The following is a 27,581-nucleotide window of genomic DNA, read 5'->3' on the forward strand; positions in this document are numbered from 1 at the left end:
CGTTTGATTAGTTGCAATCGGTGTTCTGTTGATAAGCCTGTCTGTGTGACTTGCTAGCAGCTAGCTAGTTACGCAGTAGCAGTTTCGCGTCGGGCAGCTAGTAAAACATTGGACCAATGCCTTAGAAAACATTTTTTCTTCGCCTCCCTCAGATATTATGAATGTTGTCCGTTGATTCCAATGGACGCTGTTCATTAGAATAACCGCAGAACACCGATGTTATTGTGGGACTGCTTATTATTTGCAGCGGCCACATTTTCCGTTTTTGGCCGAGCTAGCTAACTAGCTAGCATAGCTCCTGTTAACCTCAAGATAGCCTGCTAGCAACGCCTATAATGGCACAGCCAGGGAGCGACTCGATGAAGAAAGGTAGGCCATACAATTCGTTTTAATCATTTATTGAGATAACTGTATTTCTGAACGCATGCGTTAATAATGTATTTAAGCTTGTACATCAAAGCCAATCTTATTAAAACCCCAAATAAGTCGGCGCTTCGTTTTTCAGATCGTTTGCTTGGGTACTATATCCGGAATGAGCTAATTTAGCTCTTTGGTTAGCTGCCTTTAGAACGGGTTTAAAAGGCGAGCTAACATGAACTAAATTAAGTTCTGGTGCGGTTGTTGACGGTCCTGTAGAGACTGACGTGTAGCTGGTTGTCGTGTTAGTCAGAGTAAAATAATAGCAGACATCCAGCTAACGTTTATAACTGCTGCCAGAAACAAATGTCTCTGTTAGCTCGTTATATCTGACATACTGTGTTGTGGCCTCCGTCTAAAATGGCTTAAATGTCGCCTTTTTTACACTGTGCAGTTATTCGAGAATAAGTCAGATATCACAGGGATGTGGTTGGTGTGATGGGGCTGTGTGTCAGTGATCAGCTGCTCATTGATCTGAAGCTCAGAGAATTATGACCAGCAGCAGTTTTGGTTTAAGGAGGAATAAACTTAAATTAACGTATGTTTCTGATTAAAGGACGTGTTGGTTGTGGCTGCTGTCAATATTCATTAAAAAACCCATTTGGCCCTGATGTCAGTATCCACGGAGGATTAGTGTGTGTGATTAATATATATATATATATATATATATATATATATATATATATATATATATATATATATATATATATATATATATATATATGAAAAACAATGAGTGTAGCTGTTGTCTCTTGTACAGTGTGAGTGAACACAGTTGTGATGATGTTCAGTGACATTTGTAAAATCATCTCTCGCTGAACTCTGGTCCTTGTTGAGCCGTCAGTGTTTTTGTCCCAACATTTTATTTTCCCAGTGAGAGTTGATTGAGCTCGGTTCGACTCTCCTCCACATTCATACTGATCCAAACATTCCAAACATGCACAGTGTGAACGGAGCAGCGTGACACGGGGCTCTGGAGCAGGTGGGATCACAGCCTGATGAAGTTGTTGAGAGGCTGCAGCTCATTAGCTCGAGGATCCAAGCTGCTGTTCACGTTAGGGTCCGACTTCTCTAACCCTCAGACCGCTGCCCTCACACACATGTTGAAATTAAATGACACGGCAAAATCTAAAAGCAGTTTGTGATGTTCTGTGTCAGAGTTGCAGTATAATGTGGAAAGCCAGTGTGATTCATGGAGCCTGCTGTTGATCTGTCATGTTGTCTGTACTGGAGCTTAACTGCATCTGTGTTTAAATGGTAACATGCAGTCTGAGTCAGAACTGTTTACAGTCGCAGCAGTGCCAACTCACTGAATACAGCGAGGAACATGTTACCTGCTCCTGTGAAGCAGGACGGTGTGACGGTCAACACCGAGCACAGGATCAATAAATGTTGGTCACCTCGCCTCTTGGCCTCTTCAGTGTGGATCTGCAGTATGTTCACACTTTTGGTTTGACTTGTGTTTGTGGGGATTCGATGTGCGAGCTGAGCCGTCAGCTGGGCGCCAGGATGACCGTTAAAGGAGAGTCCATCAGTGAGCTGGGCAGCTTTCTCACTCATTCATGTGAAAATATTCATGATTATCTCAAGAACTAAAACTCACCATGAAAGACTCATTGTGTGTTTTAAATATCTTTATGGTCCCAGCCGAGTCAGTGTGATGTTATCTGTGTCTGGTGATATGAGACTGATCTGGTGTTGGATGTCAGAAGTGTTTTCCTGGTTTTAAAGCTGCGTGACAGTGAAGAGAGCAGACGCTTCTACACCTTCTGACGCGCTTCATTATGTTTCAGGAGTATTTTGAAGCCTTATCTTCGAGGTCGAGAGTTTTCGTTAAATTGTATTTGAAATAAATGTTTTCCGGTGGTGGATAAATGTTCAGATACTTTAGTAAGTGTTTCGGTCATTAGTAGTATTAGTTATTAGTAAAAGCAGGATGTTGCTGTTTGATGAGGTGGAGCTCGTCTCGAGCTGTTTTGTTTTCCGACTGACACTAATTATTTTCATTCTGGATTCTTCTGCTGATTATTTCTCCAAACCACAAAATTCCAAACAATAAAAAACATCTGAAACTGGAACCATTCAAATGTTTTGAACGATTTTCACGTTTATTCCCAACTCATTTTCTGTTAACTGACTGATGGCGTCAGCTGTACTTGTATCAGCTGTTGGGAAGTTTAATTTATAATAAAACATCTTTTATAAACACTTGATATGTTTTATGTGTAAAAGTTGTAAAGTAACTAATAACTAAAGCAGCCGCTCTTTATAACTCCTTCAGCCACACAGCAGTGTGAGCAGGACTTTGTCTGATGATCATAGCTTTATTATTAAAATGTGCCGTCAGTCGACCGATAGATTAATGAGCCTTTTGTTAGAAGGATACAGATGATGACTGCTCAGGCTGAGCTCTCCTGCAGGGGGTCAGATCTCATCTTTACTGCTTTGCATGCTGGGATGTCTGGCAGCAGCATCACTGAGGAAATGATCCAAAACTGTGGAAGGAAAATCTGTGAACAACCCAAACCTGCCTGGGTGGATGCTAAAACGGACAGTACACTGAAATGTGAACAGAATTTGGTGCGTTGAGACGGATGACAGTCGCGGCCTGTATGTGAGGCTGGAGCTGTGTGCAGACCGGCCTTCTCACCTGCAGCTTTATCCATGTGAGGTGGTCACATCATTCCTGTTGCACGTGTTTTCATCACTAGCTGCCCCAAAACACCAGTGAGTGTCTCACAAAGGGCGTCCCGATTCTCTCAATCCACGGTTTGGTTCAGTTCTGCCGTCGTTCCACGGTCACATGTGGATGAGTGCGGATCAGACTGTGGTTTCATGTCCTGACAAACAGCAGCTTGACTTTAGCGTTGTGTCTTTCTGCAGGTTAAAATAATATTCACTAAAATAAAGATTCCAGAGTTCAACACAAAATCCCAGCTGCCAGTGAATATATCTGTGGTATGAATTGTTTCCTGTAAAGAAATTACTTCAGGATCAGTTCCCCCTCTGACCTCGTCTTTAAATCACATTTTCAGATTCATATCTTTTAATTCTCATCTATTTTTGTCAGGGTTTGAGCTGGTTTATGGGGCGGTGTGACCCGAGCTCGAGGTCCGCCTCCTCTCGTGTATTCACTGTGAACCTCTGCTCTCTCTCTCTCTCTCAGCCTAGACTCTGCATGGCGACCAACTGGCAGCAGTGGGAGTGAGCAGCCAATCAGCCAAGGCCACCAGTAGCATCATGGCGTCCCGTCAGAGGAACTCGGTCCGGATCCTGTCCAGCCGGGAGCGAGGCTCCCAGACGTTTGGCTCGCAGAGGCTCCTGCAGCTGCTGGTGGAGGAGAAAGTCCGCTGGATGAAATGGCAGAGTCAGGTGTGTTTCTGTTACTGTGTTATTCTTGTGTTTAATAAATGTTTTCTGTTCTTTTCATGCCGGTTTGTTTGAATCATGGTTTATAATCCAGCGCTCTGCTGGCAGCACGTGTTCGATGTCGGAAAATATCAGCGGCCCAAATGTTCGGACAAACAAAATTAATGATTCAATTAATAGAAGATTAAAATAACTTTCCAACACAACTGAAATATCAGCTTCTTATTAACTACTTTTATGTTTGTCATGTTCATTACGTTTTCATTTAAAGCATTTATCAGCCGCTTCTGTCCAAAGTGACTGACAGTACTTCACACACTGATGGTGGCGGCTGCCATGCCGACCAGCACGTCAGGAGCAGTTCAGTCAGTATCTTGCCCAAGGACACTTGAACATGTAGTCCAGGGGGATTGAACCAGCGACCTGATAACAAGACGCTGGCTGAGCCACAGCCGCTCCTAAAGATCGAGCTAGCCAGGAGTCGAACATAGAACCTCCTGATCTGTAGTTATACGAGTGGACAGTTTGAAAACAAAGGAGCACAAGATATCACCTGTTTTTATTCTACGCGTTCAAATCCTGGAGCCTACATTACCCACAATGCAAGTGAGCCACTGAAAAAGTGATTCTAACTGTTAATTGAGTCATAAATGAACTCAAACATCTTTTCTTTAGTTTTCATGTGGGACGTTGATAATATCTAATATCAGTGTCTCAGTATAAAGCGTCGGGCTCTCTGCAGTAACATGTCAACACTTTTTAATTAAGAAAACACATCAGTGTTGCAGCCTGAAGCCAGTTTCCATATGAATGTAAATCAGATGTTTACTGTTTGTTTTTTAATCACCTGAAGAAAGTGAACATGAATTATTCCATCCTGTCCTGTTGTGAGTGAGCTGATTGGTTGATGGAGATAAACCACAGAAGAAGAAGAGGTCACAACAAAGAACTCCACTTGACGATCAAACAATGAAAACAGGATGAAATCAGATATTTCTGTTAGTTGACTGTGAAGAAGGTCCCTCGTCATCATCGCTCCACACTGACGATGTCACTCGGTCTGTTTCTGATTTTCACTTTGTTGCATTTTGTTTTGATTGGTACCAAAATGTTCATCTCAGTAAAGTGAAATAAACATTGTTAGTCGTGTTTTTAGATTTCTTCAGCCTCCCAGCTCGTTACTACAAGCTGCTTCAGACATCAGCAGTGTTCTTCAAACCGACTCCACGCACTCTGTCTCGTTTGTTAACCCGAACACTGTGATCAATGTAGTTCAGACCCAAATCATCCAGACGGTCCCGTCTCTCCTCCGCCACGTCGAGTGCGTCCTCTCTGCACCAACACTGGTCTTATTGTGCTGGAGCTCTGAGCCGCCGTCGGACCACGAGACTATTCAGATGTTGCCCAGTGAGGCCTGTTGAGAATAAATGTCCAGTCTGTACTGAAGAGTCCAGACTGCCGGACAGAACTGGAGACCAGAGACTGCAAAGAACCCAGAACCAGTTTGAGTTCATCATGTGACAGTAATATGGGTCTGTTAGGACCGAGTGTGGATGATGACGTGTGACAGACTGAAGCTTCTGATGTGATATCAGACAGGAAAACATTAGAGAACATCGATTTTAAAGCTCCACGCAGTAGAGCCGAGCTAGCTCCTGTTTCACTGTGTGATGATCAGTGTAGAAAATATTACAGTTTCACACTTTATCATTATCATCACTTACAATGATTAGATGTATAAATGCAGCATTCACATATCTAAAAACAGACATTTGTCCTGATGTTGTTGAGTTGTGTACTTCATCCACTCAAGGTAACTGGAGTTGTTCTGATTCCGATACAAGTGTCAGAAATGATTCTGCTGGGAATTGGGGTATCGGTATCAGCGAGTATGTAAATCTATTCAGCGATCCGATACCACGTCAGTTAGAAACCGGATCCTGCTACTTCCCAGTTAGCTTTGTTAGCTCTGCTTAACGTTACACACCAGAAATCAGTTCTTCTGTTCTAAAAACCAACACAGGAAGTTGCACTGTGCTGTCCTGGCAGCTACTGTGTTTAGAGCAGCGAAGAAGTTGATTTCACATGTGAAACCAAAACCATAGACGAGCTAACATACATTTCAACACGATAACCATCGATTCTGGTACCATAGTATACCTGGATACTGGTAGACCGCTGCACTCCTCGTGGAGCCTCATCAGTGCGCCTGTAATAAAGCGACGCTGGCTAAAGATCCTAATATATATTGTCAAATCTGAAAATGTTTCCTGTCGTTGCTCCTGACAGAAAGTGGAGCTGCCGGACAGCCCTCGCTCAACCTTCCTGCTGGCTTTCAGCCCCGACAGGTGAGAATATTCACTCGGAAAAGAAGAGAATATTTCAGAAATCACTCTGGAGAAATGTGTTGTTGTTTATAATCACTGGAAGTTGTCTGCTGTCTGCTAGCTCGTCAGCTCGTTAACGATGACCCTGTGAACTTTTTCTCCTCTCAGGACTCTGATGGCTTCCACACACGTCAACCACAACATTTACATAACAGAGGTGAAGACTGGAAAGTGCCTACATTCCTTAGTGGGCCACCGTAGAACCCCCTGGTGTGTGACCTTTCACCCCACAATCCCCGGCCTGGTGGCCTCTGGGTGCCTTGACGGTGAAGTCCGCATCTGGGACCTTCATGTGAGTATCAACCTCTGAAGAGGTGCAACAGGCAGAACCTTCTTTTGACGCTGTGTAGCCTGTAGTTCTACTTTAGTCAGTCACTGAGCTGAAATATAAAACTTCCCTGTTTGGTTCAAATGAAGTGATTTAAAGCTGCTAATTGAAGGATCTCCACGGTCCTGAAGTGAAGAGCATTTTAAAAGCATGCTGTTTGTGTTTGATTAACGGAGTGTGTTCCTCTGCAGGGCGGCAGTGAGAGTTGGTTCACAGAGAGCAATGTTGCCATCGCCTCCCTGGCCTTCCACCCGACTGCCCAGCTCCTCTTGATCGCCACCAACAACGAGCTGCATTTCTGGGACTGGAGCCGACCAGAGCCCTTCGCCGTGGTCAAGACGGGCAGCGACACGGAGAGAGTCCGGTGGGTGGGACTTATGGCTGCCAAAGTGCAAAATAATCATAAAAAAACCTTTGTTCACCTCAGTGGCAGAGAGAACCAGAGCTGTATTTATAGTGTCTCTGTTCCTAAGCTACACAGACAGACACCTCCTCCACGTTTACCTGCATTCTTGATAAATTCAGCACGATGTCATTTCACTTACCTGATGCTCGTCAGAAAGCTTCTTTTGCCTTTACTTGTACCGTTTGTGTTCCTCAGGTTGGTGAGGTTCGACCCTCTCGGTCACAATCTGCTGACGGCGATAGTGAATCCATCCAATCAGCAGGTGAGTGCTGTTGACTGCGTGTGTTGTTACTCGGTGGTTTGAACGGTCTTCTCAGAGCTGTTGGTGTTGTTTCAGAACGAGGAGGACTCGGAGGTTCCTATGGACAGTGTTGAGATGCCTCACTTCCGCCAGCGATCCTTCCTGCCCTCTCAGCCAGTTCGCCGCACACCAATCCTCCACAACTTCCTCCACATCCTGTCGTCTCGCTCCCCAGGGGCTCAGACAGGAGCTGAGCAGCCAAGGCCCCTCGGTGAAAATGGAAGTGGTGTCGGAGAATCTCCCAGCATGCCTCTGCCACAGTACCCCAGCTCTGAGCGCGGGCCTCCCTTCCCGGGCTGCACCCAGCACCTGGGCATGGTTTGTCTGTGTAGTCGCTGCTCCGTCAATCGCAGCCCTTCCCTGGCCCCGAGTGGGACCCCGTCTGATCCCAGAGTGTCCTCTGACACTCCACATCCTCCCCCAGCTTCCACGTTCTCTTCGGCCCGTACGGAACCCCGGCAGCCCTCAGAACGGCCCTCAGCCTTTACCTCAGTCTATTACAGCGCTGGCACTTCTCTTAATCCCACCGCACCAAGCGGCATCGAGCCGCACTCCACCACTAGGCCAGGGCCTGACTGGACACGCAACCTGCTGAGTATGAGGGAAGGTGGGGTTGGTCCAGGTATGCTGCCTCCCAGAACCTCCTCCTCCTCCATCAGCCTGCTTTCAGTGCTCCGTCAGCAGGACGGCTCCTCTCAGTCCCCCGTCTACACGTCTGCGTCTGAAGGACGGGGTTTCCCCCAACAAGGAGATCCGGGGGCCCGAGACTCTGCCGGTACGAGCAGCGGACATCATCCGTTCTGGGACGGCTCTCGCAGCAACACGGCCTCCTTTCGCAACGTGTTGCAGTGCAACCTGAGCCGCTACTTCATGGAGTTCGATCGCATGCAGGACCTGGAGCCGCCTTTAGGGGGCAGCATGGCGGATGGAGGTCAGGAGCAGAGCCAAGAGTTGCTGAATAATAACATGGACCCAGAGAGACCTGGGCCGTCCTCATCTTCCTCCACCTCCTCCCCTACTATCATCCACTACCAGCCTCCTCTCCCCCCTCCTCCTTCCTCCCACAGCCTGGAGAACAATGTTCCTCCCCCGGCCTCCCGAGGCCATCTGAACCGCTGCCGGGCCTGCCACAACCTGCTGACCTTCAACCATGACTCTCAGCGCTGGGAGCGCACAAGCCAGTCCTCCTCCACCTCTGCCTCCACTCTGGAGCCCTCCTCCTCTTCCTCCTCTTTCCCTCCTTCTTCTTCACCCTGGCAGCCTGAGGAGGGCAGGAGGACTCTAGAAGCCCAACCTCCAGAGAGGAGGGCGCCTCCAGAGCCAAGCGAGCAGCCGCCTCCTCCTGGAGCTGGAGGAGCAGCAACAGTGGCCTTCCCGATAGCCCCGACCCCCAGCCAGACCGGAGAGCAGACGGTGGGCCTGGTGTACAACCAGGACACTGCACAGTGGGAGAGGGTGTACCGGCAGGCAGCTGCTGGCAGATCGGGAGAGCCGCCGGAGGCCTTAAGCCAAGAAATGCCTGTTGACCCCCCAGACGAGGACTCCCTGAGGAGGTACCGTCTCTCTGTGACATCACTTTGATTGTCGGTGGCTTTTAGTTTCAACTCTAAATCAAAAACAATCTGAGCTTTCAGTTTGGATCATTGAAGCCAAAGGTGATACTGATAACATTGTCAGAGATCCTTTATTGATCTGTCTGTAAAGAGGGTTCACTCTGGACAGATTTGAGAAACTGAACTTTGCAACACATTTCTTCCTTTTGTTGTTTGTTGTTAAATCACTGAAGGATGACCTTTTTGTTTTAGTTGAACTTATCAGAAAGACACCAGGACAAAGTCAGCTGTTCTTGTAAAGTATCTTTTTAAAATGTGAATGACAGCTGCTGTCAGCAGATAACATCAGTGATGTGTTGATCTTTACTGATGTGAGCGTCGGACGGTGCAGAGCCGTCAGGGCTGAAAGAAAAGTGTAAAGTTTAGATTGAATGGTGGATTTGGAGAATCGTGACAGCTAAACAAACACACTCACTCTCTTTGAATTCAGTCAGAATAATCACTGACGTGTGAAGTCACATTCAGGTGATTATCATATTGATAAGTAGGGTTTTATTTCTTAATCTTAGTTTGGAGGCAGAGTTGAGATCTGTGTCTCAGCCTGTCGAGCGTTCTGACTGACTCGCTGTAGATTATCTGCTTTAGATGCAGGGTAAGTTTGGCATTACATATTCACATGATTGTCTTCATTAGTTATGTTGTCCTTTTTTTCATTCAGGCGACTGTTGGAATCCTCTCTGCTGTCGCTGTCTCGTTACGACATGTCAGGATCCAGAGACCACCCCATCTACCCCGATCCAGCCAGGTACTCTCATACATGTGTCCTCATGTTGTACACATTTCTTAGGACTCTGTGTTAAATATAAATCATATTGTGCTAACTGTATATGGTGTAAGTCTGTGCTCTGTGATGAGCCGCGGTGCAGACAGTGGAAACACGAGCACTGTGTAGAAAGGCTGCGACGGTTTCCCAGCTGAGCCCGGCCCGGCGGGAGCGGACCGGTGACATGGTGTCATTTCATATGTTGTCTTCTCCTGGTTTAATGCTCATTACACTAAAGTGGTGTCATTTCCTGACACTCCCAGACTGTTATTTCATATTATATCAACGTTACTGATGATTATTCATCAAAATCAGAAAATGGTCATCCTAAGATATCTTCACAATATCAGTATGAAGTGTTTCTAACATTATTTAAGATCTTACAGGGATTTGTTGAGTTATCTTTTGGATATACTGAATCATTTGAGTGTCGGAGGTTTGTGCCTCGTCCTTTATGTTTACTGTGTATTTATTTACAGTGTACAGCTCAAACATAATATGACCATCTGAGACGACAGCTTGAAGCTCACTCGCTGTTGTCAAAGCAGAGAAACACAGACGAACAGAACAGAGTAAAAACTACATGCAAAGTTTTACCAAAAGGAACGCATCAGAGATGCAGTGTAACTATACACTACGAGTAAGATGGAATATCAGAGTGAGCGTCTGCAGAGCTGAGCAGCTTCTAACAGACGTTAACGTTGGTTTAACGTGCTGATAGAGAAGCAGCTCCTCACGTCATCAAGTAGATAATGAGAACGCCGATCACCCAAACGTAGTCGTCAGACTGATTTGGTACGATCTGGTAATGAGGATATTCTGGAGGATCTGATCAAATGTACTGACTGTACTCAGAGTCACTTAGTGAAGGAAAGACCAACATTACAAACCAGACACCGAACTTAAAATAACCTGAAACTCTGAGAGCTGCGCAGTCAGCAGCTACGGTGGTGGATGACTGTGTGGCATCGAGCTCCGTCTGTTTTACACGTTAATACTACCCAGTAATTTAGTTTGACTTCTGTGCATGAAGTCAGAGCCTCGTGCACAGCTGCTGTATTAAACTTGTCATAACAGCACATGAAAGAGGGACTTCCTGTGCCAGGGTCACTGAGTTCATGGACACAACTCTCCTTCTCATCTACAGCCTCACTGGTCCCAGGTCAGTGCCTGACTGAGGGCCTGGCAGCGACGTGATGCTGCGTTTAACTCTGTTTGAATATTACTGTGTTACTAATGAAGCTTGATAAAGGAGGCAGAAGTCACAGAATTAATAGTCACAGAAGACATTCAGTGTTGGATTGTCACTGGACTCATCGGATTTAATTTACTGAGTCTCTAGAAGAAACGTCAGTTCAAGGCTGGATTACAGAACTTCTGATCCGATCGCACCGGAGCTCTCGTTACGTTAGACAACGCGTTATTTTCACTCACCTGATTGGACAACTGAACAGAGTTTATTTTCTCCAGGCGAGTGTTAATGTTGAGCCCTGAGTAGCAGCAGCAGCATCGTGACGTCAGACTGAGTCAGTTATATGAGGATCTGAACCCAACACAGATATTATTATAAGTCTGGTTGGTGACTGTGTGTGACTCTGTGTTGCTGCTGTCTCCTGTCAGGAGATCAGAAACATCTTTATCCACCAACTTTTTTCTGACCTACTACAGAATCACTTTCTGCTCCAGCTGCTCAATCGAAACGTGTTGTAAATCACAACGTGGCCAAGTGCGATATCTGAACCAGTGAAGCTGCGATCTGTAGTCGGTGTTGAACTGAAGTCCTGCAGAGCTGCAGAGACGTCCTGGACTACAAACCTTGTTCTCCAGACTCGAGACAACATGTTTGTTTGGTTCAGACTCTCAACAAGTGTCACCTTGATTTTAGTCGCTTTTTCAGTGAAAATGAAAATTGTGATGCAAAAATGATCATTCCTGCTATTCTAACTCCCGTCACAGCTTTACATCTGCTTATCGAGTTTGTTGTTGAAAGAATGATCTGAACTCGTCCTCCGTGCTGTCCAGGCTGTCTCCAGCTGCTTACTACGCCCAGAGGATGATCCAGTATCTGTCGAGGCGGGACAGCATTCGACAGCGTTCGCTTCGCTACCAGCAGAACCGCCTCCGGGCCATGTCGTCTTCGTCCGACAGCCCCGCCAGCAACCCGTCCAACTCCATGGACAACAGCGATGTGGACTTTGAGGAGCTGGAGTAAGTTCCATGTTGTATCCCGTTACACTTGTGAAAGCAGATTCAGACGACTGAGTGTGGACGTTGTCTGAGGAAGAAGGACTAAGACACTGTGGTATCGTGTCAGACGGAGCTGTAGGGACGTAAAGCTTTGTGGCACGCAGGTGGTTGATTCGTGCCCAGAAGACTAAACTGATGACAGACTGTCCTGTTGTCTCTTTCCTCGGAGTTAATCCTGATTGATAGTTCATTCATCGGCAGGCCGAGATGACAGAACACAGATCTGATCTGATCGTCTTTATGTCTGAGACCTTTTTCACTTGGGCAGCCAAAAAATGTCTTAACTTAATTTCTGACATTTCAGTCTCCACTACTCGTATAATGAATATAATAATGATAATAATGAAGTTAGTTTGTAAAGCACTTTTGAAATCACGGTTCCAAAGTGCTTTAAAGGGGTGAAAAACAAAAAACACACAACAAATACAAAAACAAGAAAACATGAAATGGTGCAAACAAGATTAAATAACCGTAAAGATAAAGATGAGTGTGTTGGTGCCTCTCAGGGTGAACAGAACCGAACAGAACCTGTAAACACATACCCGGTTGCCTCATCAGACAGCTGGTTCAAACTCACCTCCAGCCTGATCACAGATCATGTGGACGCACCAGGACGTCCGTATCTGAAGCATCATCTCGACACATATCAGGTTATTAGTTCTAACTTTGTGCAAATTTCCTGAAGGATGTCATCAGTTTCTTTATCGCGTGATTCGTCCGCCTGCTGAAGCTTCAGCGACCTGTCGCTCCTTCAGCAGAAATATTATTGGAGACAAACGGCATCAATCTTGAGATTTTCTGAGATATGAAATTAAATTTTTTTTCTGGGTTTCTCACATTTTCAGCACAACCAGGAGGAGATTATGACCCGGCTCGTAGTTTGTCTTCTGTGTAACCGTCCCATTTTCTTCTTTCCAGTGATAATGGAGACAGAGCGAGACACAGGACGCCACGTAACGCCAGGATGTCTGCACCCTCGCTCGGTCGCTTCGTCCCACGGTGAGTCAGCTCTTGAAATCTCTCCTGCCTCCTGATGCAGAACAGGAACACTATCAACAATAATTAATGGAGCTCAGAAGGTGAAGAAATACCGTACCTGTACGCCATCGCCATGGATGAGCTTTGAATTCTGCACAGCCAACAACAGAAACTGAAACTACAGAAAACTTCAGACCAGAGTCTCTCATGTTTTCAGTCCAGGTTTGGTTTGATGTTTTCTCTTTGTGTTCTCCTTCAGGCGTTTCCTCCTCCCTGAGTACCTGCCCTATGCTGGGATCTTCCATGAGCGTGGGCAGCCCGGCCTGGCCACTCACTCCTCTGTCAACAGAGTACTCGCAGGTAAACACACACACACACACACACACACACACACACACACACACACACACACACACACACACTTTGCACCGCTTCCAAAAATACCAGTCAGGTTTGAAAATCACCAAAATCTACAAGCCAGACTCTGATAAGGTTTGATGCCTGTTGTCTTGTTGTTGAGCTTCACCGCTGCAGCAGGAGGTTTTCAGCTCTGAAGTGAAGCTGACTCATCACTTCTGTTATTATTATTGACGGTGTTGTTGATCTTCTCAGGTGCATCGATCGGGGACGGTCAGTCTGCAGTCGCCAGCAACATCGCTAACACCACCTACCGACTGCAGTGGTGGGACTTCACCAAGTTTGACCTGCCTGAGATCAGCAACGGTACGACAGCTCCTCACCGTCACTTTCACTCAGTCCCGTCGTCGGTGACGTCTCTGACGTCTGACGGTTAACGATGCGGCTTTACTGGCTGTTAGCCTGTCACTGAGCCGACGGCTGCTAACCATGGAAGCTTTATTTCACTTTAGTTTAACTAACATTGCATATACTCAGCGGGTCGGCGAACCGCAGCTGTTAATCCTTTAAAGAGACGTTCCAATAGTTTTTTTTTTTTTAACAACTTTATCATTTTTCGATATCAAAAACATTACCATCATTGGTTAAGCATTTCTTACAAAAGTTGTGCACCCCCGTCCATCCCCACAAACACGCCCACACAGGTACATCAGACAGAAAACAGAACACCAAAAGAAGAAAACAAATGAACACAAATACTAAAACAGACACAGACCAACAACAGAGACCCAAACCAATCTGTCTTGACCAGGTTTTGTCATATTTACTGTAGTCAGTTTATCAGTGTCAGACGTCGAGGATGCAACGATGCATAAGGCGTTTGCATTCTTGTGGAGGCAGGACAAGTGTAACTCGTCCCTAACTACACGAAGATGGCTATCAAAGGATCAGGTTGCAATGTTTTGCAAGGTATCACTGAGAGTGATTGGAAGATGGAAGACCAAAAACCATACAAAGATGGACATGACCAGAACATGTGTCCCAGAGAAACAGGAGAATATTGACGAGGGCAGTTTGGTGTTATATTAGGGTATAACTTAGACAATCTGTCATTAGAATAATGCAACCTGTGAACAACCTTAAACTGGATCGAGCCATGTCTGAAACAGAGAGACGATGTGTGTTTACGCTGTATGTATCCTCTGGTTTAACCTCTCCAACTTCTCCCTCTCATGCCGCCTTGATCTTGTCCCACACATGAAGACAGCTATTCAGAATGAGTGCATATATTTTTGATATTGCTCCTTTTTATTAAGTGGATTTACATTAAGCACTGTATACAGTAAGTCTTTATGCGGTGGAGATGGATAACCTGGGAAGCATTAAGAGGCAAAACTCAGAATCTGAAGTAATGAGACTTTGGTAAGTTATGATCTTCACATAGAAATGTAAATGATGCAGAGCCGTCTTCAGCGAAGAGATCGTGAAAGTAGACCAAGCCCGTTTTATAGATAGAATTACTTTACTTTAATGATCCCAGACTGGGAAATTATTTAATTATTTATGCCAAACTGCAAATGCCTGATCTATTACAGATGGTGCAAAGAGATGATTTGACATTATTGGAAAGAAACTACATGTATTTGTTAATTAAAAGGTTTTCTGAACTGGCCCCAGATTTTAATCAGATTTTGGACCACCAAATTAGAGTTCAGTTCAGGTGCTTTGATATTTAGTGGGAGGGGGGCAGTCAAGACTGAAATCAGGGAAACCAGGAGTGAAGCTCTCAGTTCCATATCAGCCCAGACCGGACCGATATGTCATCTTCACTATATTAGCTGCCCAATAGTAAAATAAGAAATGAGATTAACCCAGACCACCATCAGATTTAACTCTCTCCAGGCTTGCCTTCTTTATTCATGCAGCTTTTTTATTCCATATGAACGAGGAGATGAAGAGATCCAGCTGGGCAAAATGGGAATCATTTGAAATGCATAAAGAAACCTGAGCATTACAGTCATCTTCACTGCATTCATCCGCCCTGCCAGGGAGAATGGAAGTTCTGACCATCCATCCAAATCCATTTTGAAACGGTCTAACATAGACCTGTAATTGTACAGAAAAATAGCCTTAATTGAACCTATTTCTATTCCCAGATAAGTAAATTTGTCATTTTCAATTTTAAAAGGCACATTTTCATAAGTGATCTGTGGCATGCTCTCAGCTGGGTCTGATATTTGCAAAAGCAGATCATCAGCATAAAGCAGAGTTTTATGGTTTGCACGATATAGAGTCAGCACCTGTATAAATTACTGAGTGTCATTAATTTCTAAAAAGAAGTCAATCTGATTATTATTATTGTTTATATTCTAAAATGTTCACATAAAAGTAATTGGGGGGTCTGAAGATGCCAAGGTCGTTGGAGCGCTGGACTGTGATCCGATAGCACTACTGTGATATTTACTGCTGGAAATTACGGTTAGTAGCTGGTTATCGACAATAAAATAATCAATCCTGGAGTCGCTATGATGAACGGGGGAAAAAAAGGAGAATTGCTTTGTAGTTGGATTTTTTTATCCATCAGGGGTCTGACAGGCCGTTGGAGCGAAGGAGGGAGTTAAAACTGCTGCAGCTGACGAGAGAGTGGTTTGACTTTAGCTTTGACCTGTTTAACTGGGCATCAAGGACACAGTTAAAATCCCCACCTAATATCAGTTTGTTGGAATTAAGGTCCGGGAGAGTTGAAAAAAAATTAAGAAAGAATTGTGCATCGTCCCAGTTTGGTCCATAAATGTTAGCCAATATTAATGGTGTATTAAATAGCTCACCTGCTACTACAGTAGACCTGCTGTTAGCACCTGATATTACCTCAGAGTGATGAAATGGGAATCCCCCTCCTAATTAGAATTGCTGTTCCGCTGGCTTTATGGTTAAAACGTGAATGATATATTTGTCCAATCCACTTACAACTTAGTCTTTTTTTGGAATTAAAATTTATTTAGATGTGTCTCCTGTAGCAATATTACATCAGGTTTTAATGATTTCAGATGACTGAATATTTGGCTCCTGTCATGGCGTCATGGTGTATTAACTGTCACTCTCCCTCCGTCTCCCGTGGACGCAGATTGGTCTTGTTGTAGTGCTTCGCCTTGATCGCGTCTTCGAAAGATACCTGCTCGCCAGCTGGGGCCGTGGTCTTCAGTGTGGCTGGATATAGGAGAACAAATTTCATGCCCGTGCACCGGTGAAGTAATCGTCTCACCTCGGTGAAGGCTGCTCTCTTTTTTCTGACGGCAGCAGAGTAATCTGGGTAGATGGAGAAACGCTTGGCGTTGTGGGTGATGGGACCTGCATTCATGGCCTTTCGAAGAACATCCACTTTCTCTTGAAAGTAGTGGAACTTGATGATTTTTGGCCTCGGAGTGTCCCCATCCTTTGGCCTCGGCTGCAGGCTCCTGTGCGCCCGGTCTAGCGTCGGCGTATAGTCGAGTGCTAGCGCTTCCTTCAACAATTCAGCTACGGCTCTCTCCGGTCGTATATTCCCAAATCCCTCTTCCACTTTAACTAGTCTGCAGTTATCTCGCCGCTGTCGGGACTCCAAATCTTCGGTCTTATCTGCCAACCAGGTTACTTGTGTAGACTGCGTATTAACTTTAGCTTCAAGTGCTATAACCCGGTTAGCGTGGCCATTAGCTTCCTCCTGGAGATCATCAATGCGATGTGGCGTTCTCCTTGTGCACTTCAATTACCTTCGTAAACTCTGCGCGCACACTCAGGATTTCTGTCCTTAAATCACTCGCCAGGTTGTCTATTTCCTCGTGCAGTTCACCTGCAGCCGCCGGCGCAGATGAGTCGGTCTTTGTTAGCACACACTGCTCTGTTTGCTTTATGGCAGCCATGACTGCGTTGGCGTCTGACCCTGACCCCGCTTCCGTGGCCGGATCCACATCAGGCGAGTCGATTTAAGATTTAGGCATTTTGGGCAACTTTGAGTTAAAAAACACGACGAATTTGAGGGATTTTGCACTTTAGAGACACATTCGCCCGGAAAGGACGAGAAGGAGAGGAGAAATATTAAATAAATGTTTGTTCTAGGCAGAGCTCACAAAACCACGTCCTCACATGTCGCTGCTCAGCTGCGCCCCGTGTTTTTGAGGTTTTTACATCATTCTGTAGCATTCCTCATTTATTTACATATGATAACGCACATTTTGGTCAAAGTCAGTATGTTTTGGAGTTAAAATGATTTTGTCCAGAGACCTGTGATGTTGATGTTACTACAGATGCACTCCAGCCACCATTTTTAAATGTGTCTGTCTGTCTCCTGTCCAGCCTCGGTCAACGTTCTGGTGCCAAACTGTAAGATCTACAACGACGCTAGTTGCGACATCTCTGCAGACGGTCAGCTGCTGGCGGTCTTCATTCCCAGCAGCCAGCGGGGTTTTCCAGACGAGGGCATCCTGGCAATCTACTCTCTAGCTCCCCACAACCTGGGAGAGATGCTCTACACCAAGAGATTCGGTACAGTGCCGCTCTAACTTTCATACGTTTGCAGTCGCCTGTCAAACATCTAAGATTCAGCAGTTATTAGTCTTCCATTAGGTTGATCCTGAATTATGTGAAAATGTGAATTCTTTTCAGAATAAATCAGGTTGAAACAACAGTTTAGATTTTATAGTTTTATGATCCTAATTTTGCTGAAATTTCTTGATCTAAGAGAAAAATGCAAAGTCGAGCTCACGTGTTTTCTGTTCTACTGTAGTGCAACAGTCACATTACTGTTGTTGTTTTTCCTTCAACAGGTCCAAATGCCATTTCTGTCAGCTTGTCTCCGATGGGCTGCTACGTGATGGTCGGCCTGGCCTCTCGCAGGATCCTGCTGCATCCCACCACAGACCACATGGTGGCGCAAGTCTTCCGTCTGCAGCAGCCTCACGGAGGGGAGACGTCCATCAGGGTGAGAGAGAACAACCAGCACAGTTACAGTTACTGACACAGCACCGACAGTTTCTCTGTTTACAATGAACCATTAATAAACCATAATGTACGCTGAAGAACTTTATTAAAGTCAAGAGTTAAGATGAAAACACATGAACACATCGTGTGAACAGACTGAACAGAAGTCTGTCCTGAAATTAAACCGGCAGAGAAATCAGACATCAGGTTTTATTTACAGAAGACGGAAATCTGCATGAAGAGAAGCCACACCGTCAAAATTAGAGGATTAATTTATTCAAAACAATAAGTCAGTGAACCGACCAGTTAAATGACTGATTTCATATCCATACATCATTTTCCCAGCAGCTGTGCAGCTTAAAGTCTCTAAATGTGAGGATTCACTGGTTTTCTCAGTTTGGTTTGATTGTGAAGTGAACAGCCGACTTCTGAAGTTGGATTTTTTTGACTGTTTCTTAACATTTGTTAGACGAAGCCCTTAAAGTGTTAGTTGGGGTCTTTTGGTGTACGGTTGTCTGAGGTACGTATCTGTGGTCGGTGTGACCAGCAGCACGTAGCCCCGACAGACCGCAGAGCTCTGAGCTGCTACACAGCAGCGACAGCAAGACGCGTTTCAGACGCCTAAATCAAGGAACAGCTCAAAATAAATGTGTTTCAGTGTACGCTATCATTTGAACATTTTTGGTGCTTCACATTGCCGTTCAACAGCCGTTTCCTTTGGCACTACATTCTGTCAACCGTACAACCTCCGTATTCCTACGCCAAGCAGGGCTGTGCCTTAGGGACACACACGGGTTTGTGCAGCTGTCCTTGTTAGGACTTAACACCGACTTCCATTAATGTGACCAGCCTCAGTCGGACCCTCACCGACCTCAGCGCAACCTCAACACAACATCAACACAACCTCAGCGCAACTTCAGCACAACCTCAGCACAACCTCCACACAACCTCCACACAACCTCAACACAACTTCAGCACAACTTCATCACAACCTCAGCACAACTTCATCACAACCTCAACACAACCTCAACACAACTTCATCACAACCTCAGCACAACTTCAGCACAACCTCAGCACAACCTCAGCGCAACCTCAACACAACTTCATCACAACCTCAGCACAACTTCAGCACAACCTCAGCACAACTTCATCACAACCTCAACACAACCTCAACACAACTTCATCACAACCTCAGCACAACTTCAGCACAACCTCAGCACAACCTCAGCACAACCTCAACACAACTTCATCACAACCTCAGCACAACCTCAGCACAACTTCAGCACAACCTCAGCACAACTTCATCACAACCTCAACACAACCTCAACACAACTTCATCACAACCTCAGCACAACTTCAGCACAACCTCAGCACAACCTCATCACAACCTCAACACAACCTCAACACAACTTCATCACAACCTCAGCACAACTTCAGCACAACCTCAGCGCAACCTCAGCGCAACCTCAACACAACCTCAGCACAACCTCAACACAACCTCAGCACAACTTCAGCACAACCTCAACACAACCTCAACACAACCTCAACACAACTTCAGCACAACCTCAATGCAACCTCAACACAACCTCAACACAACTTCAGCACAACCTCAATGCAACCTCAACACAACCTCAACACAACCTCAACACAACTTCAGCACAACCTCAACACAACCTCAACACAACTTCAGCACAACTTCAGCACAATGTCAGTGTGTGTTGACTCTGCCTGTGTGTTTCAGATGGTGTTCAACGTGGTTTACCCGATGGCTCCAGACCAGAGGCGCCACGTCAGCATCAACTCTGCTCGCTGGCTGCCGGATCCAGGGATGGGTCTGGCGTATGGAACCAACAAGGGAGACCTGGTCATCTGCCGGCCTGTGTGAGTCTCTAACTTCATTCATCGGTGATATTGTACATTATGGTCATTGTTATTTGCAGACACAGACTTGCTGGAGCTGATGGCTGTAACTCTGATGGTCGAGGTCTGGATCTGTGTTTATCAGACATCTCTGAATCTCATTAAGGTGACCTGTGACTGTAGCCACTCCCACCTCATGGTCATCCTGTGCAGAATCATTTGGATTCATGATAATATTCTGATCATCGTCAAAATACTCTCGAAACTCTTAAAACATGGAAATCATTTTACCTTAAACAACGTTTTACTGCATCACAGAAAAACAGTCATTTTTAAATGAGGTAATTATGAATCCTAAGATCATCTTTAATGAAGGATAATTAAATGGATTCCACACATTGGACTTTAACTTCATTCTGTGGAGATACAAGCTGAACCTTCAGCCAGTCTGCTCCTCCTCTTGCAATTTAATATTAATCAGGAAATCAATATAGAACTTTACTTTATCGAGCTGTACTGCTGTAATACAAGAGGACTTTATATCATCAGGAGGAAGAGAGGATGCTCGTCACAGGTGTAAAACTCACCTGCAGATCTTTGTTAGCCTTCATCATTAACCGGCTTTTGTTCTGCATTCTGAAGACGAACCAGTTCAGATTGATTCTCTTCCTTCGACACCAACGCAAACATAAAGTGCTGCACTTTAAGTAGAATGAATACTGATGTTGGTCCCGGTGGTTTGTCGGGTTTTCCTCTGAGCTGCAGGAGCTTCTCTCCCCCCTCCTCCACAACGACAAGTGATCTGATGTGATTATCCTAATGGTCAGGCTGAACAGGAAGACCATTAATTGGAGAAGGTCAATTACAGCTCTAATGAGGTCGTGGTCTGTGTGATTCCACGAAGGAAGCCCTCCTCTGCTCTAAGACTTCCTGAATGGAAGTGAATTAATGTGTGTGTGTGTGTGTGTGTGTGTGTGTGTAGGTTCTATCGTAGTGACGGTGAGAGCCCTGCAGAGTCGAGCAGTGAACCTCTGTTCTCAGTCAACAACAGTGGAACCAGCCGGACCCGAGGCACTGACAGACCGGGGTGAGAACCTTTTGTCTTAATGATGGCATGGACTCCACAAGTTAGTGTAAAACCTGCTATAATTGAAGATGAGAACATGCAGGTTATTGAGAAACTCTCGATTTGCAAGATATGAAGTTCAATAGTGATTTAAAGTCTGATGGAATAACTGGATCATCTGATTGCAGCATGTGAGCCTGGATTAACTGATCCATTTCTGAAGGTGTAAACTTTTAAAATCTGACATTCCTTTTGTGCCTTTTTGTTGTTTTAGGCCAAACCGCTCTGGCTGGAGGCTGGACAGAGACATGGGTTTGATGAACGCTATTGGTCTTCAGCCTCGACATCCCGCGCCTTCAGTGACATCACAAGGAACCCAGACACCCATCATCCAGCTGCAGAACGCTGAGACACAGACAGAGAGGGACCTATCAGAGCCCAGCGTCTCCCAGCCAGCACCCAGTACTGAACCTCTATACCAGCAGTTACTAGACTGATGTGCTACAGATGTGGCCACAACTGTAGTTTAAGAGTTTCCATAAATGAGCTAACATCATGAACAGGGTGAAGAAACAACAGGGTTGATATTCTGTCACAGCGTCTCTGTTCTGGGTAGCATGCTAACCAGCTAGCCTGCTAACAGCCCTCTGTAGCTCAGAGGTGACAGTCTGACAGCCTGTAGCTTCAGCTGGAGATGTGAAAGCAGCCAGTTCACTGCTGAGTCTAATAAGTCAACAACATTAACCCATAAATGTGAAGAAAGGAAATATTTTGACCCCAACCGTCCACCGTCTGAACTCAAGTTTGTGTCTCTGACTGAACTCAGACCAGTTTAATCTGCTCGTTAACTCATCGTCAGACTCATTTATTTCAAACTGGACACAAACTGAGTCACAGTCACCAGAACAGTTCTGGTTTGTCTCCACAGTCTCCTCCCCCGCTGTCCTGGAGTCACAGTCCTGGTCAGAGCCGCTGTAAATCACCTCTGTACCGTAAATCACCTCTGTACCGTAAACCACCTCTGTACCGTAAATCACCTCTGTACTGAGTCCTCCGTCTCTCTCAGAGGCTGAGTTCAGTCCCTGTCTGCTGCTGAGCCTCGTGACCGCGGTGACTCCAACCACCATCAGAGGTCCAGGCCCAGGCAGCTAATAGGACCACTTAGCTCCACGGCTAACTGAGCTACTTTCTAACAGCAGCTAGTAGCTACACTAAAGAGTACAGTGAGCAGCAGTTAGTGGTTATATTGGCCCTTGTAGTTCTGGAGCGACTTTTGAATTCTGTGCTTTTCGCACAAATTGCACCTTTATTGTTGTCACATTTCATAAGATGGACTTTTATGATATTTTGTGTTCGAGCTTTGTCGATGAAAAGATGTGCAGCTGGTCATTGTTCTCTGTGATCATTGAATATATGCGAGTTTGGACAAAACAAAAACTGTTTGACTTGGTCTGGATAGAATGAAACACTCAGCATGACTTGAACTTGTTTGAAGGGTCGTCACAATTTTGTTCAGTGTGATCTTCACGTCTCTCCTCAGATGTCCCTCCTGAGACTCCGTCCACAAGTGGAGCAGCTGCGGGGCAGCCGGAGGCGTCTCAGACCAGCAGAGCTCAGGACGGCAGCCAGGCTGAAGCTTCAGCAGAGGCCAACACATCCACAGCCAGCGCTGGTACTGACCCACCTGTATTAAGTCTGTTTGTTCTGGTGGAGGTTCTCCTGGGTCAAGTTTATTTTTCTGTGAAGCTTCAACTGACAGAGTCCCTGATGGACCTGTAGACCAGATTCTATTTATTTACTTTGTATGGATTCACTATTTAACTCATTTATTTTTAAATAAATGTATTGAAATGTAACAACAATTCAAAACAAATATATAAATACATGAAAACCTAAAAATGAATAAATAAAATGGAAAAATAAATAAATAGTGAAATTAATACCGAAGTAACAAAATGAATTGAAAAGAAAATTAAAACTGAAATCTATTTTTCACTTTTTATATATTTTTATAATTAATGCAAAAATATATTAAGGTTTTATAAGTTTTGCTGCACTTAAAGGAGAAGTTTGTGATGCAAGAAATTAAAACTGGTTTACAATATTAATGAGGTAATCAGTGAATAAACGAGCTGCTCTCGAAGGAAAATAAGGTCCAAGAAGCTGGAGAGGTGGCGGGGTCCGCCACATATAAACACAGTTACACAGTATGAACTGTTTATACAATGTTTGTGTTTTATTCAGTTCAGTTTGATTATTTAAAATCAGCCAATGAAGATCTTTCTCTGCTCATTAACATTTCTCACCTTTGAACTACAGACTGCTCCTTTAACTAATATGACATTAAAGGAGCAGTCTGTAGTTTAGTTTATTCTTCATGTGTTTCTGTCTCTTCACTCCTCCAGACTCTGGAGTCCAGAGACACTGAAGGTTTAAATGTGACTGGCTGTCAGATGTTGATGTGGCGTGTCGTTGCTCTCGTTGGTGCAGGTGAGTCTCCGGAGTTCGGCTCAGGTGAAGACGCTCTGGCACGAATCCGCCGGCTGATCGCTGAAGGCGGGATGACGGCGGTGGTGCAGCGGGAGCAGAGCACCACCATGGCCTCCATGGGCGGCTTCGGAAACAACATCATCGTCAGTCATCGCATCCACCGCGGCTCCCAGACCGGCGCCGGGGCCTCTCGGCCCGCAGCGGACTCGGCCCCCTCCACATCAGGTCCTCTCCTCATCACCCAGCCCCAAACCTACGGCCCCCTGCAGGCTTCATCCGAACAGCTGGCTCCCATGTGGGGCCCCCAGGTGCTGTCGGGCCCCCAGCCCTCCGGCCTCTCTCTGGCCGTGGACATGGACGACGTGTTTGATGGGGGCCGAACAGACGACGACTCCCTGCCGGGTCCCTCTTCTTCCTCCCTGCTGTTGTCTTCCCCCTCTTCCTCCTCGTCCTCCTCGTCCTCCGTCAGCCCCCTCCCCGGTGGCGGTGGAGGGATTGCCCCCCCCAACGGTTACCCCGGCGACCCATATAGCAGGTAGTCCTCCCATTGGCCGAGAGAAGCAGAGCGTTGGCCGATGGGTCCGGCGGAGGGCGCTCCTCAAAGCCTTATCTCACAAAGAATTGGGTGCTGCTTTGACTCTGCACAGGATCTCCCGGCTGGACAAGAAGGGACACCAGAAGCCCACCTCACCCCTCCTCACCCGAGAACGGCGTGCACTTCCTCCGCACTTACACAAACTGGACTGAAGCTGAACCGCGATCATTCCTCGTCAGAAAGGGCTTCTACTTGAACGGAGGCCAGTTGGCGCTGCGCTCCTCTCCACCCATCTCTCTCTCGGTGTCCGCATAATGGAAGACAAGGTTCCTGTTTGTCAAAGTGCCATGTCTGAGGGGGGGAGGTTTCACTGTCGCACACACACATTTGCTCCAACGTGCTGCATTCGGTGCCATGTGATGTTGAAACTTGATGTGGAGTCGTGTGTGATTGAAGTGTTTAAAAAGTGAATTCAGCACTACTTTATTTTGAAGCCTGTTTTTGTACCGCGTGTAATTATGATGTTTGAAACGAGACGTGGAGTCAGAAGCTGGACTCCTGCAGGTGATGGAGGATGTTACTGCACCCACCCCGCCCCCGCCCCCCCCCCCCACCAGGAGAATCAATCATGACTGAACGGACTCTGAGACTGAACTGAATCTACTGCATGTCTGTCAGTAATGCTGCAGTTCATCAAACAAACATCATTCTTTTATTTTTAAAGGCTGAAGAAGAGAGGAACAACTTCCTGTTTTTTTTATGGGGGGGGGGGGGGGTCATCAAGCCCTCCTCTAAACCCCCCCACCCCTCTAAAAACCCACCTGACCCGGTTGCACTATTGTGTGTTTGGTGCTAAGATGTGTTCATGTGTGCGTGTGTGTGTGTGTGTTTTTTCCACTGCAGGAACTGATACCTGACCCAGAGGGTCTGGGTTCTCGTGGGCCTTTCAGACACATGTTCTGGCCCGGTTGACTCGGTGTGACTCGTGATGTCAGCCCATGGATTTGCGTTTCCATGACAACAGAGCTACCTGCCTGAAGGTGTGTCTCTAAGCGATGGCACGTGGTGTTGAGCGGCTGTAAACACTCCTCCCTGCTGTTGTTGAAGAATCGCTGCTAAGTAAGCGCTGCTGTTACAAACACGTTAAATATCCTGCATGTTCTTCACAATAAAAGTCTCCTTTATCTAGTTATTTAAAAGCTTTTATTATGAAGCAGTAAAATCAGGTAATGTTGTGTTCTCAGTGACTGAACGGCTGAAACAGTAAAACACAGCTGAAGAGATTCAGACTGCTGCTGACAGCTGATCGTCGTCACAGGTGAGCTGTGTTCACTCGTCTGTCCAGCTCCGTGTTCGTACCTGTAAAGAGTGGAGCCCCGCCCTCAGCGAGCGCTCACCTGCGTGGAGCCCCGCCCTCAGCGAGCGCTCACCTGGGTGGAGCAGTACGAGACGACATGAAGCTGACTCCAGAACAGCTCCGCCCGAGTCCTTCAGGACGGAGACTCCTGGTCCTGGACTCTGACGTAGCTGTGATCTATGTTACGTATATGAACTCTGTTTCCATGTCTCAGCTCGGAGCTCTGCTGAGCCTCAGCTCGGAGCTCTGCTGTGCCTCAGCTCGGAGCTCTGCTGAGCCTCAGCTCGGAGCTCTGCTGAGCCTCAGCTCGGAGCTCTGCTGAGCCTCAGCTCGGAGCTCTGCTGAGCCTCAGCTCGGAGCTCTGCTGTGTGTCAGTGCCGCCTCGTTATGTCTTTATTATTACACTAATGGTAGAAAGAGTCACTAATGACACGAGTCCTGTCAGGCAGGAGGAGGAGCTGACAAAATCAAACACAAAAATATATCAATTATTAAATCATATGCTAATAAACAAAGAACTTTAAATGTGACAAATTGATCTTTTGTTATAATTTGCTTCTATTTATTTTGATTTGTTTAACCATTTTATTGTCTGAATTTATGAACGTATTTATGTATTGTGCAAAATGCGAAGGGTAAAGAAACAGATAAATACAGAAGTAAAATATGGATACATTAATTAATAAAATGGCAAATTAAATAAATGAGTATTACAAAGATTAATATTTACAGAAGTAAAACAAATATCAAGTTTTGTCACATTAGATAAATGAATCATTTGTTTATTCTACCATGGATTTATTTCTGCGTTTGGCAGTTTCAGTCCTCTGTGATTCTCCTGTGCGTGGCCCGATCAGAAGTCCGTCTGCAGCCGGTCCGAATGTTTCCCGTCTCCTCCGAGTCTCATCGGGCCTCGTTCAGGGAGGATTTGTTGAGCGAGGAAATCATTCCTGAACACTTGATGTCAAACATGATAAAAAGCTCAGTCCTGGTGGTTTCACCTGGACGTCACCGGGAACCAGAATCAAAGCCGTCTGATCAGAACTTCATGGCTCCCGAACAGAACCAGCACCGGAGACCACAAGTGAAGTTACATCTCGTTAAGTTCCTGCAGTGGAAACAGTCTGATTGGTGTGTGCAGACTCTCCCCCCTCCTCCCCCCTCCTCCCCCCTCCCCCCTCACTTCAACCTCTTGCAGAAGAAAACTTGAATTTTTTTGATCAAGTGCTACTTTTCCTTTCCAGCCTGTGTGAGACTGTACAGCTGCCAACGCTCTGCTGCTTTTACTTTGTTTTTAATTGTTATTCCACATGTGCTTCAAAACACACACACACACACACACACACACACACACACACACACACACACACAGAGAGAGAGAGCTGTGTAAAGGTTGATGTACTGATGGTGTTAAAGTCGTGTACAGTGGGGGGGGTAACGGACCTATGAAGGTGGCGCTGGTGATGGAGCTGTGCAGAGACACTGTGTGACTGGAGCTGTTTACTTTGTATTTTGTACTGAACCTTTATTGTGTGCAGGTTAGTCCAGGTGAGATCAGGGATCTCGTTTCCAGCGGCTGCATGTGAGAGAAACCACAGCAGGTGACAAAGTGATCTGAATGCTCCTCCTGGCTTTACTTGATCAATGAACATTTTAAAACAAGTGGTTTGGGTGATGTCGTGTCTGTTCTGTGTGTGTTGTCGGGGGATTTCTGCCCCTCCTCTCCTGTGAATGACGAACTGAGCACCGTATTCAACAATGCAACTGGTCAATAACAAAGGTACAAGTGTCACCTGATCCCTCTGCTACATCCGACTGTGGAGTTTGTACAGCTCGATTCTTTGCTTTGACTTTTAGACGTGATGTAATTAAAGAGCTTTGAGAGTTTTTCTGTGATCGGATGAAGTTGTTGAAGATTCTTCAGTGACGCTGATCGGCTGTTTCTGTTCAGATGATGATGATGTGTTCAAACTGAAAGTGGAAAATTTCTGACATTTTTGCTTTGAAGCTGGTAAAATATTCAGATGTTGAGCTCCAGATGTTCACCAGATGTTTTCTCTCCTGTTTGTCGGAGCTCCTCTCAGCTGACAGTGATGTACAAACACTCAGGTAGACGTTTAGATCGATAGCTAATAAATAATTTATCAGGCA

At 45.8% G+C, this 27,581-nt stretch overlaps 1 protein-coding gene across 3 annotated transcripts; it reads left to right on the forward strand.

Annotated features, from left to right (window-relative positions):
- Positions 1-27,581, forward strand: ambra1b (autophagy/beclin-1 regulator 1b). Of its 3 annotated transcripts, XR_003984938.1 has the most exons (20): positions 3-369; positions 3,584-3,789; positions 6,076-6,134; positions 6,282-6,465; positions 6,693-6,865; positions 7,103-7,169; positions 7,245-8,761; positions 9,480-9,566; positions 11,607-11,792; positions 12,750-12,830; positions 13,069-13,169; positions 13,422-13,532; positions 17,499-17,687; positions 17,969-18,123; positions 19,864-20,003; positions 20,965-21,069; positions 21,323-21,510; positions 22,589-22,720; positions 23,539-25,192; positions 25,318-27,581. XR_003984938.1 is itself a non-coding variant. In XM_030426466.1 (19 exons), the coding sequence occupies exons 2-19, from the start codon at positions 3,658-3,660 to the stop codon at positions 24,075-24,077; spliced, it is 4,146 nt and encodes a 1,381-aa protein (XP_030282326.1). In that variant the 5' UTR covers positions 3-369; positions 3,584-3,657; the 3' UTR covers positions 24,078-27,581. The 3 variants fall into 3 exon arrangements, 2 of the variants coding, with proteins under 2 accessions (XP_030282327.1, XP_030282326.1); XM_030426466.1 differs by having other exon boundaries at positions 23,539-27,581; XM_030426467.1 differs by lacking the exon at positions 11,607-11,792 and having other exon boundaries at positions 1-369; positions 23,539-27,581.

Source organism: Sparus aurata, chromosome 8, assembly GCF_900880675.1.
Source record: "Sparus aurata chromosome 8, fSpaAur1.1, whole genome shotgun sequence".
NCBI classification, from domain to species: domain Eukaryota; kingdom Metazoa; phylum Chordata; class Actinopteri; order Spariformes; family Sparidae; genus Sparus; species Sparus aurata.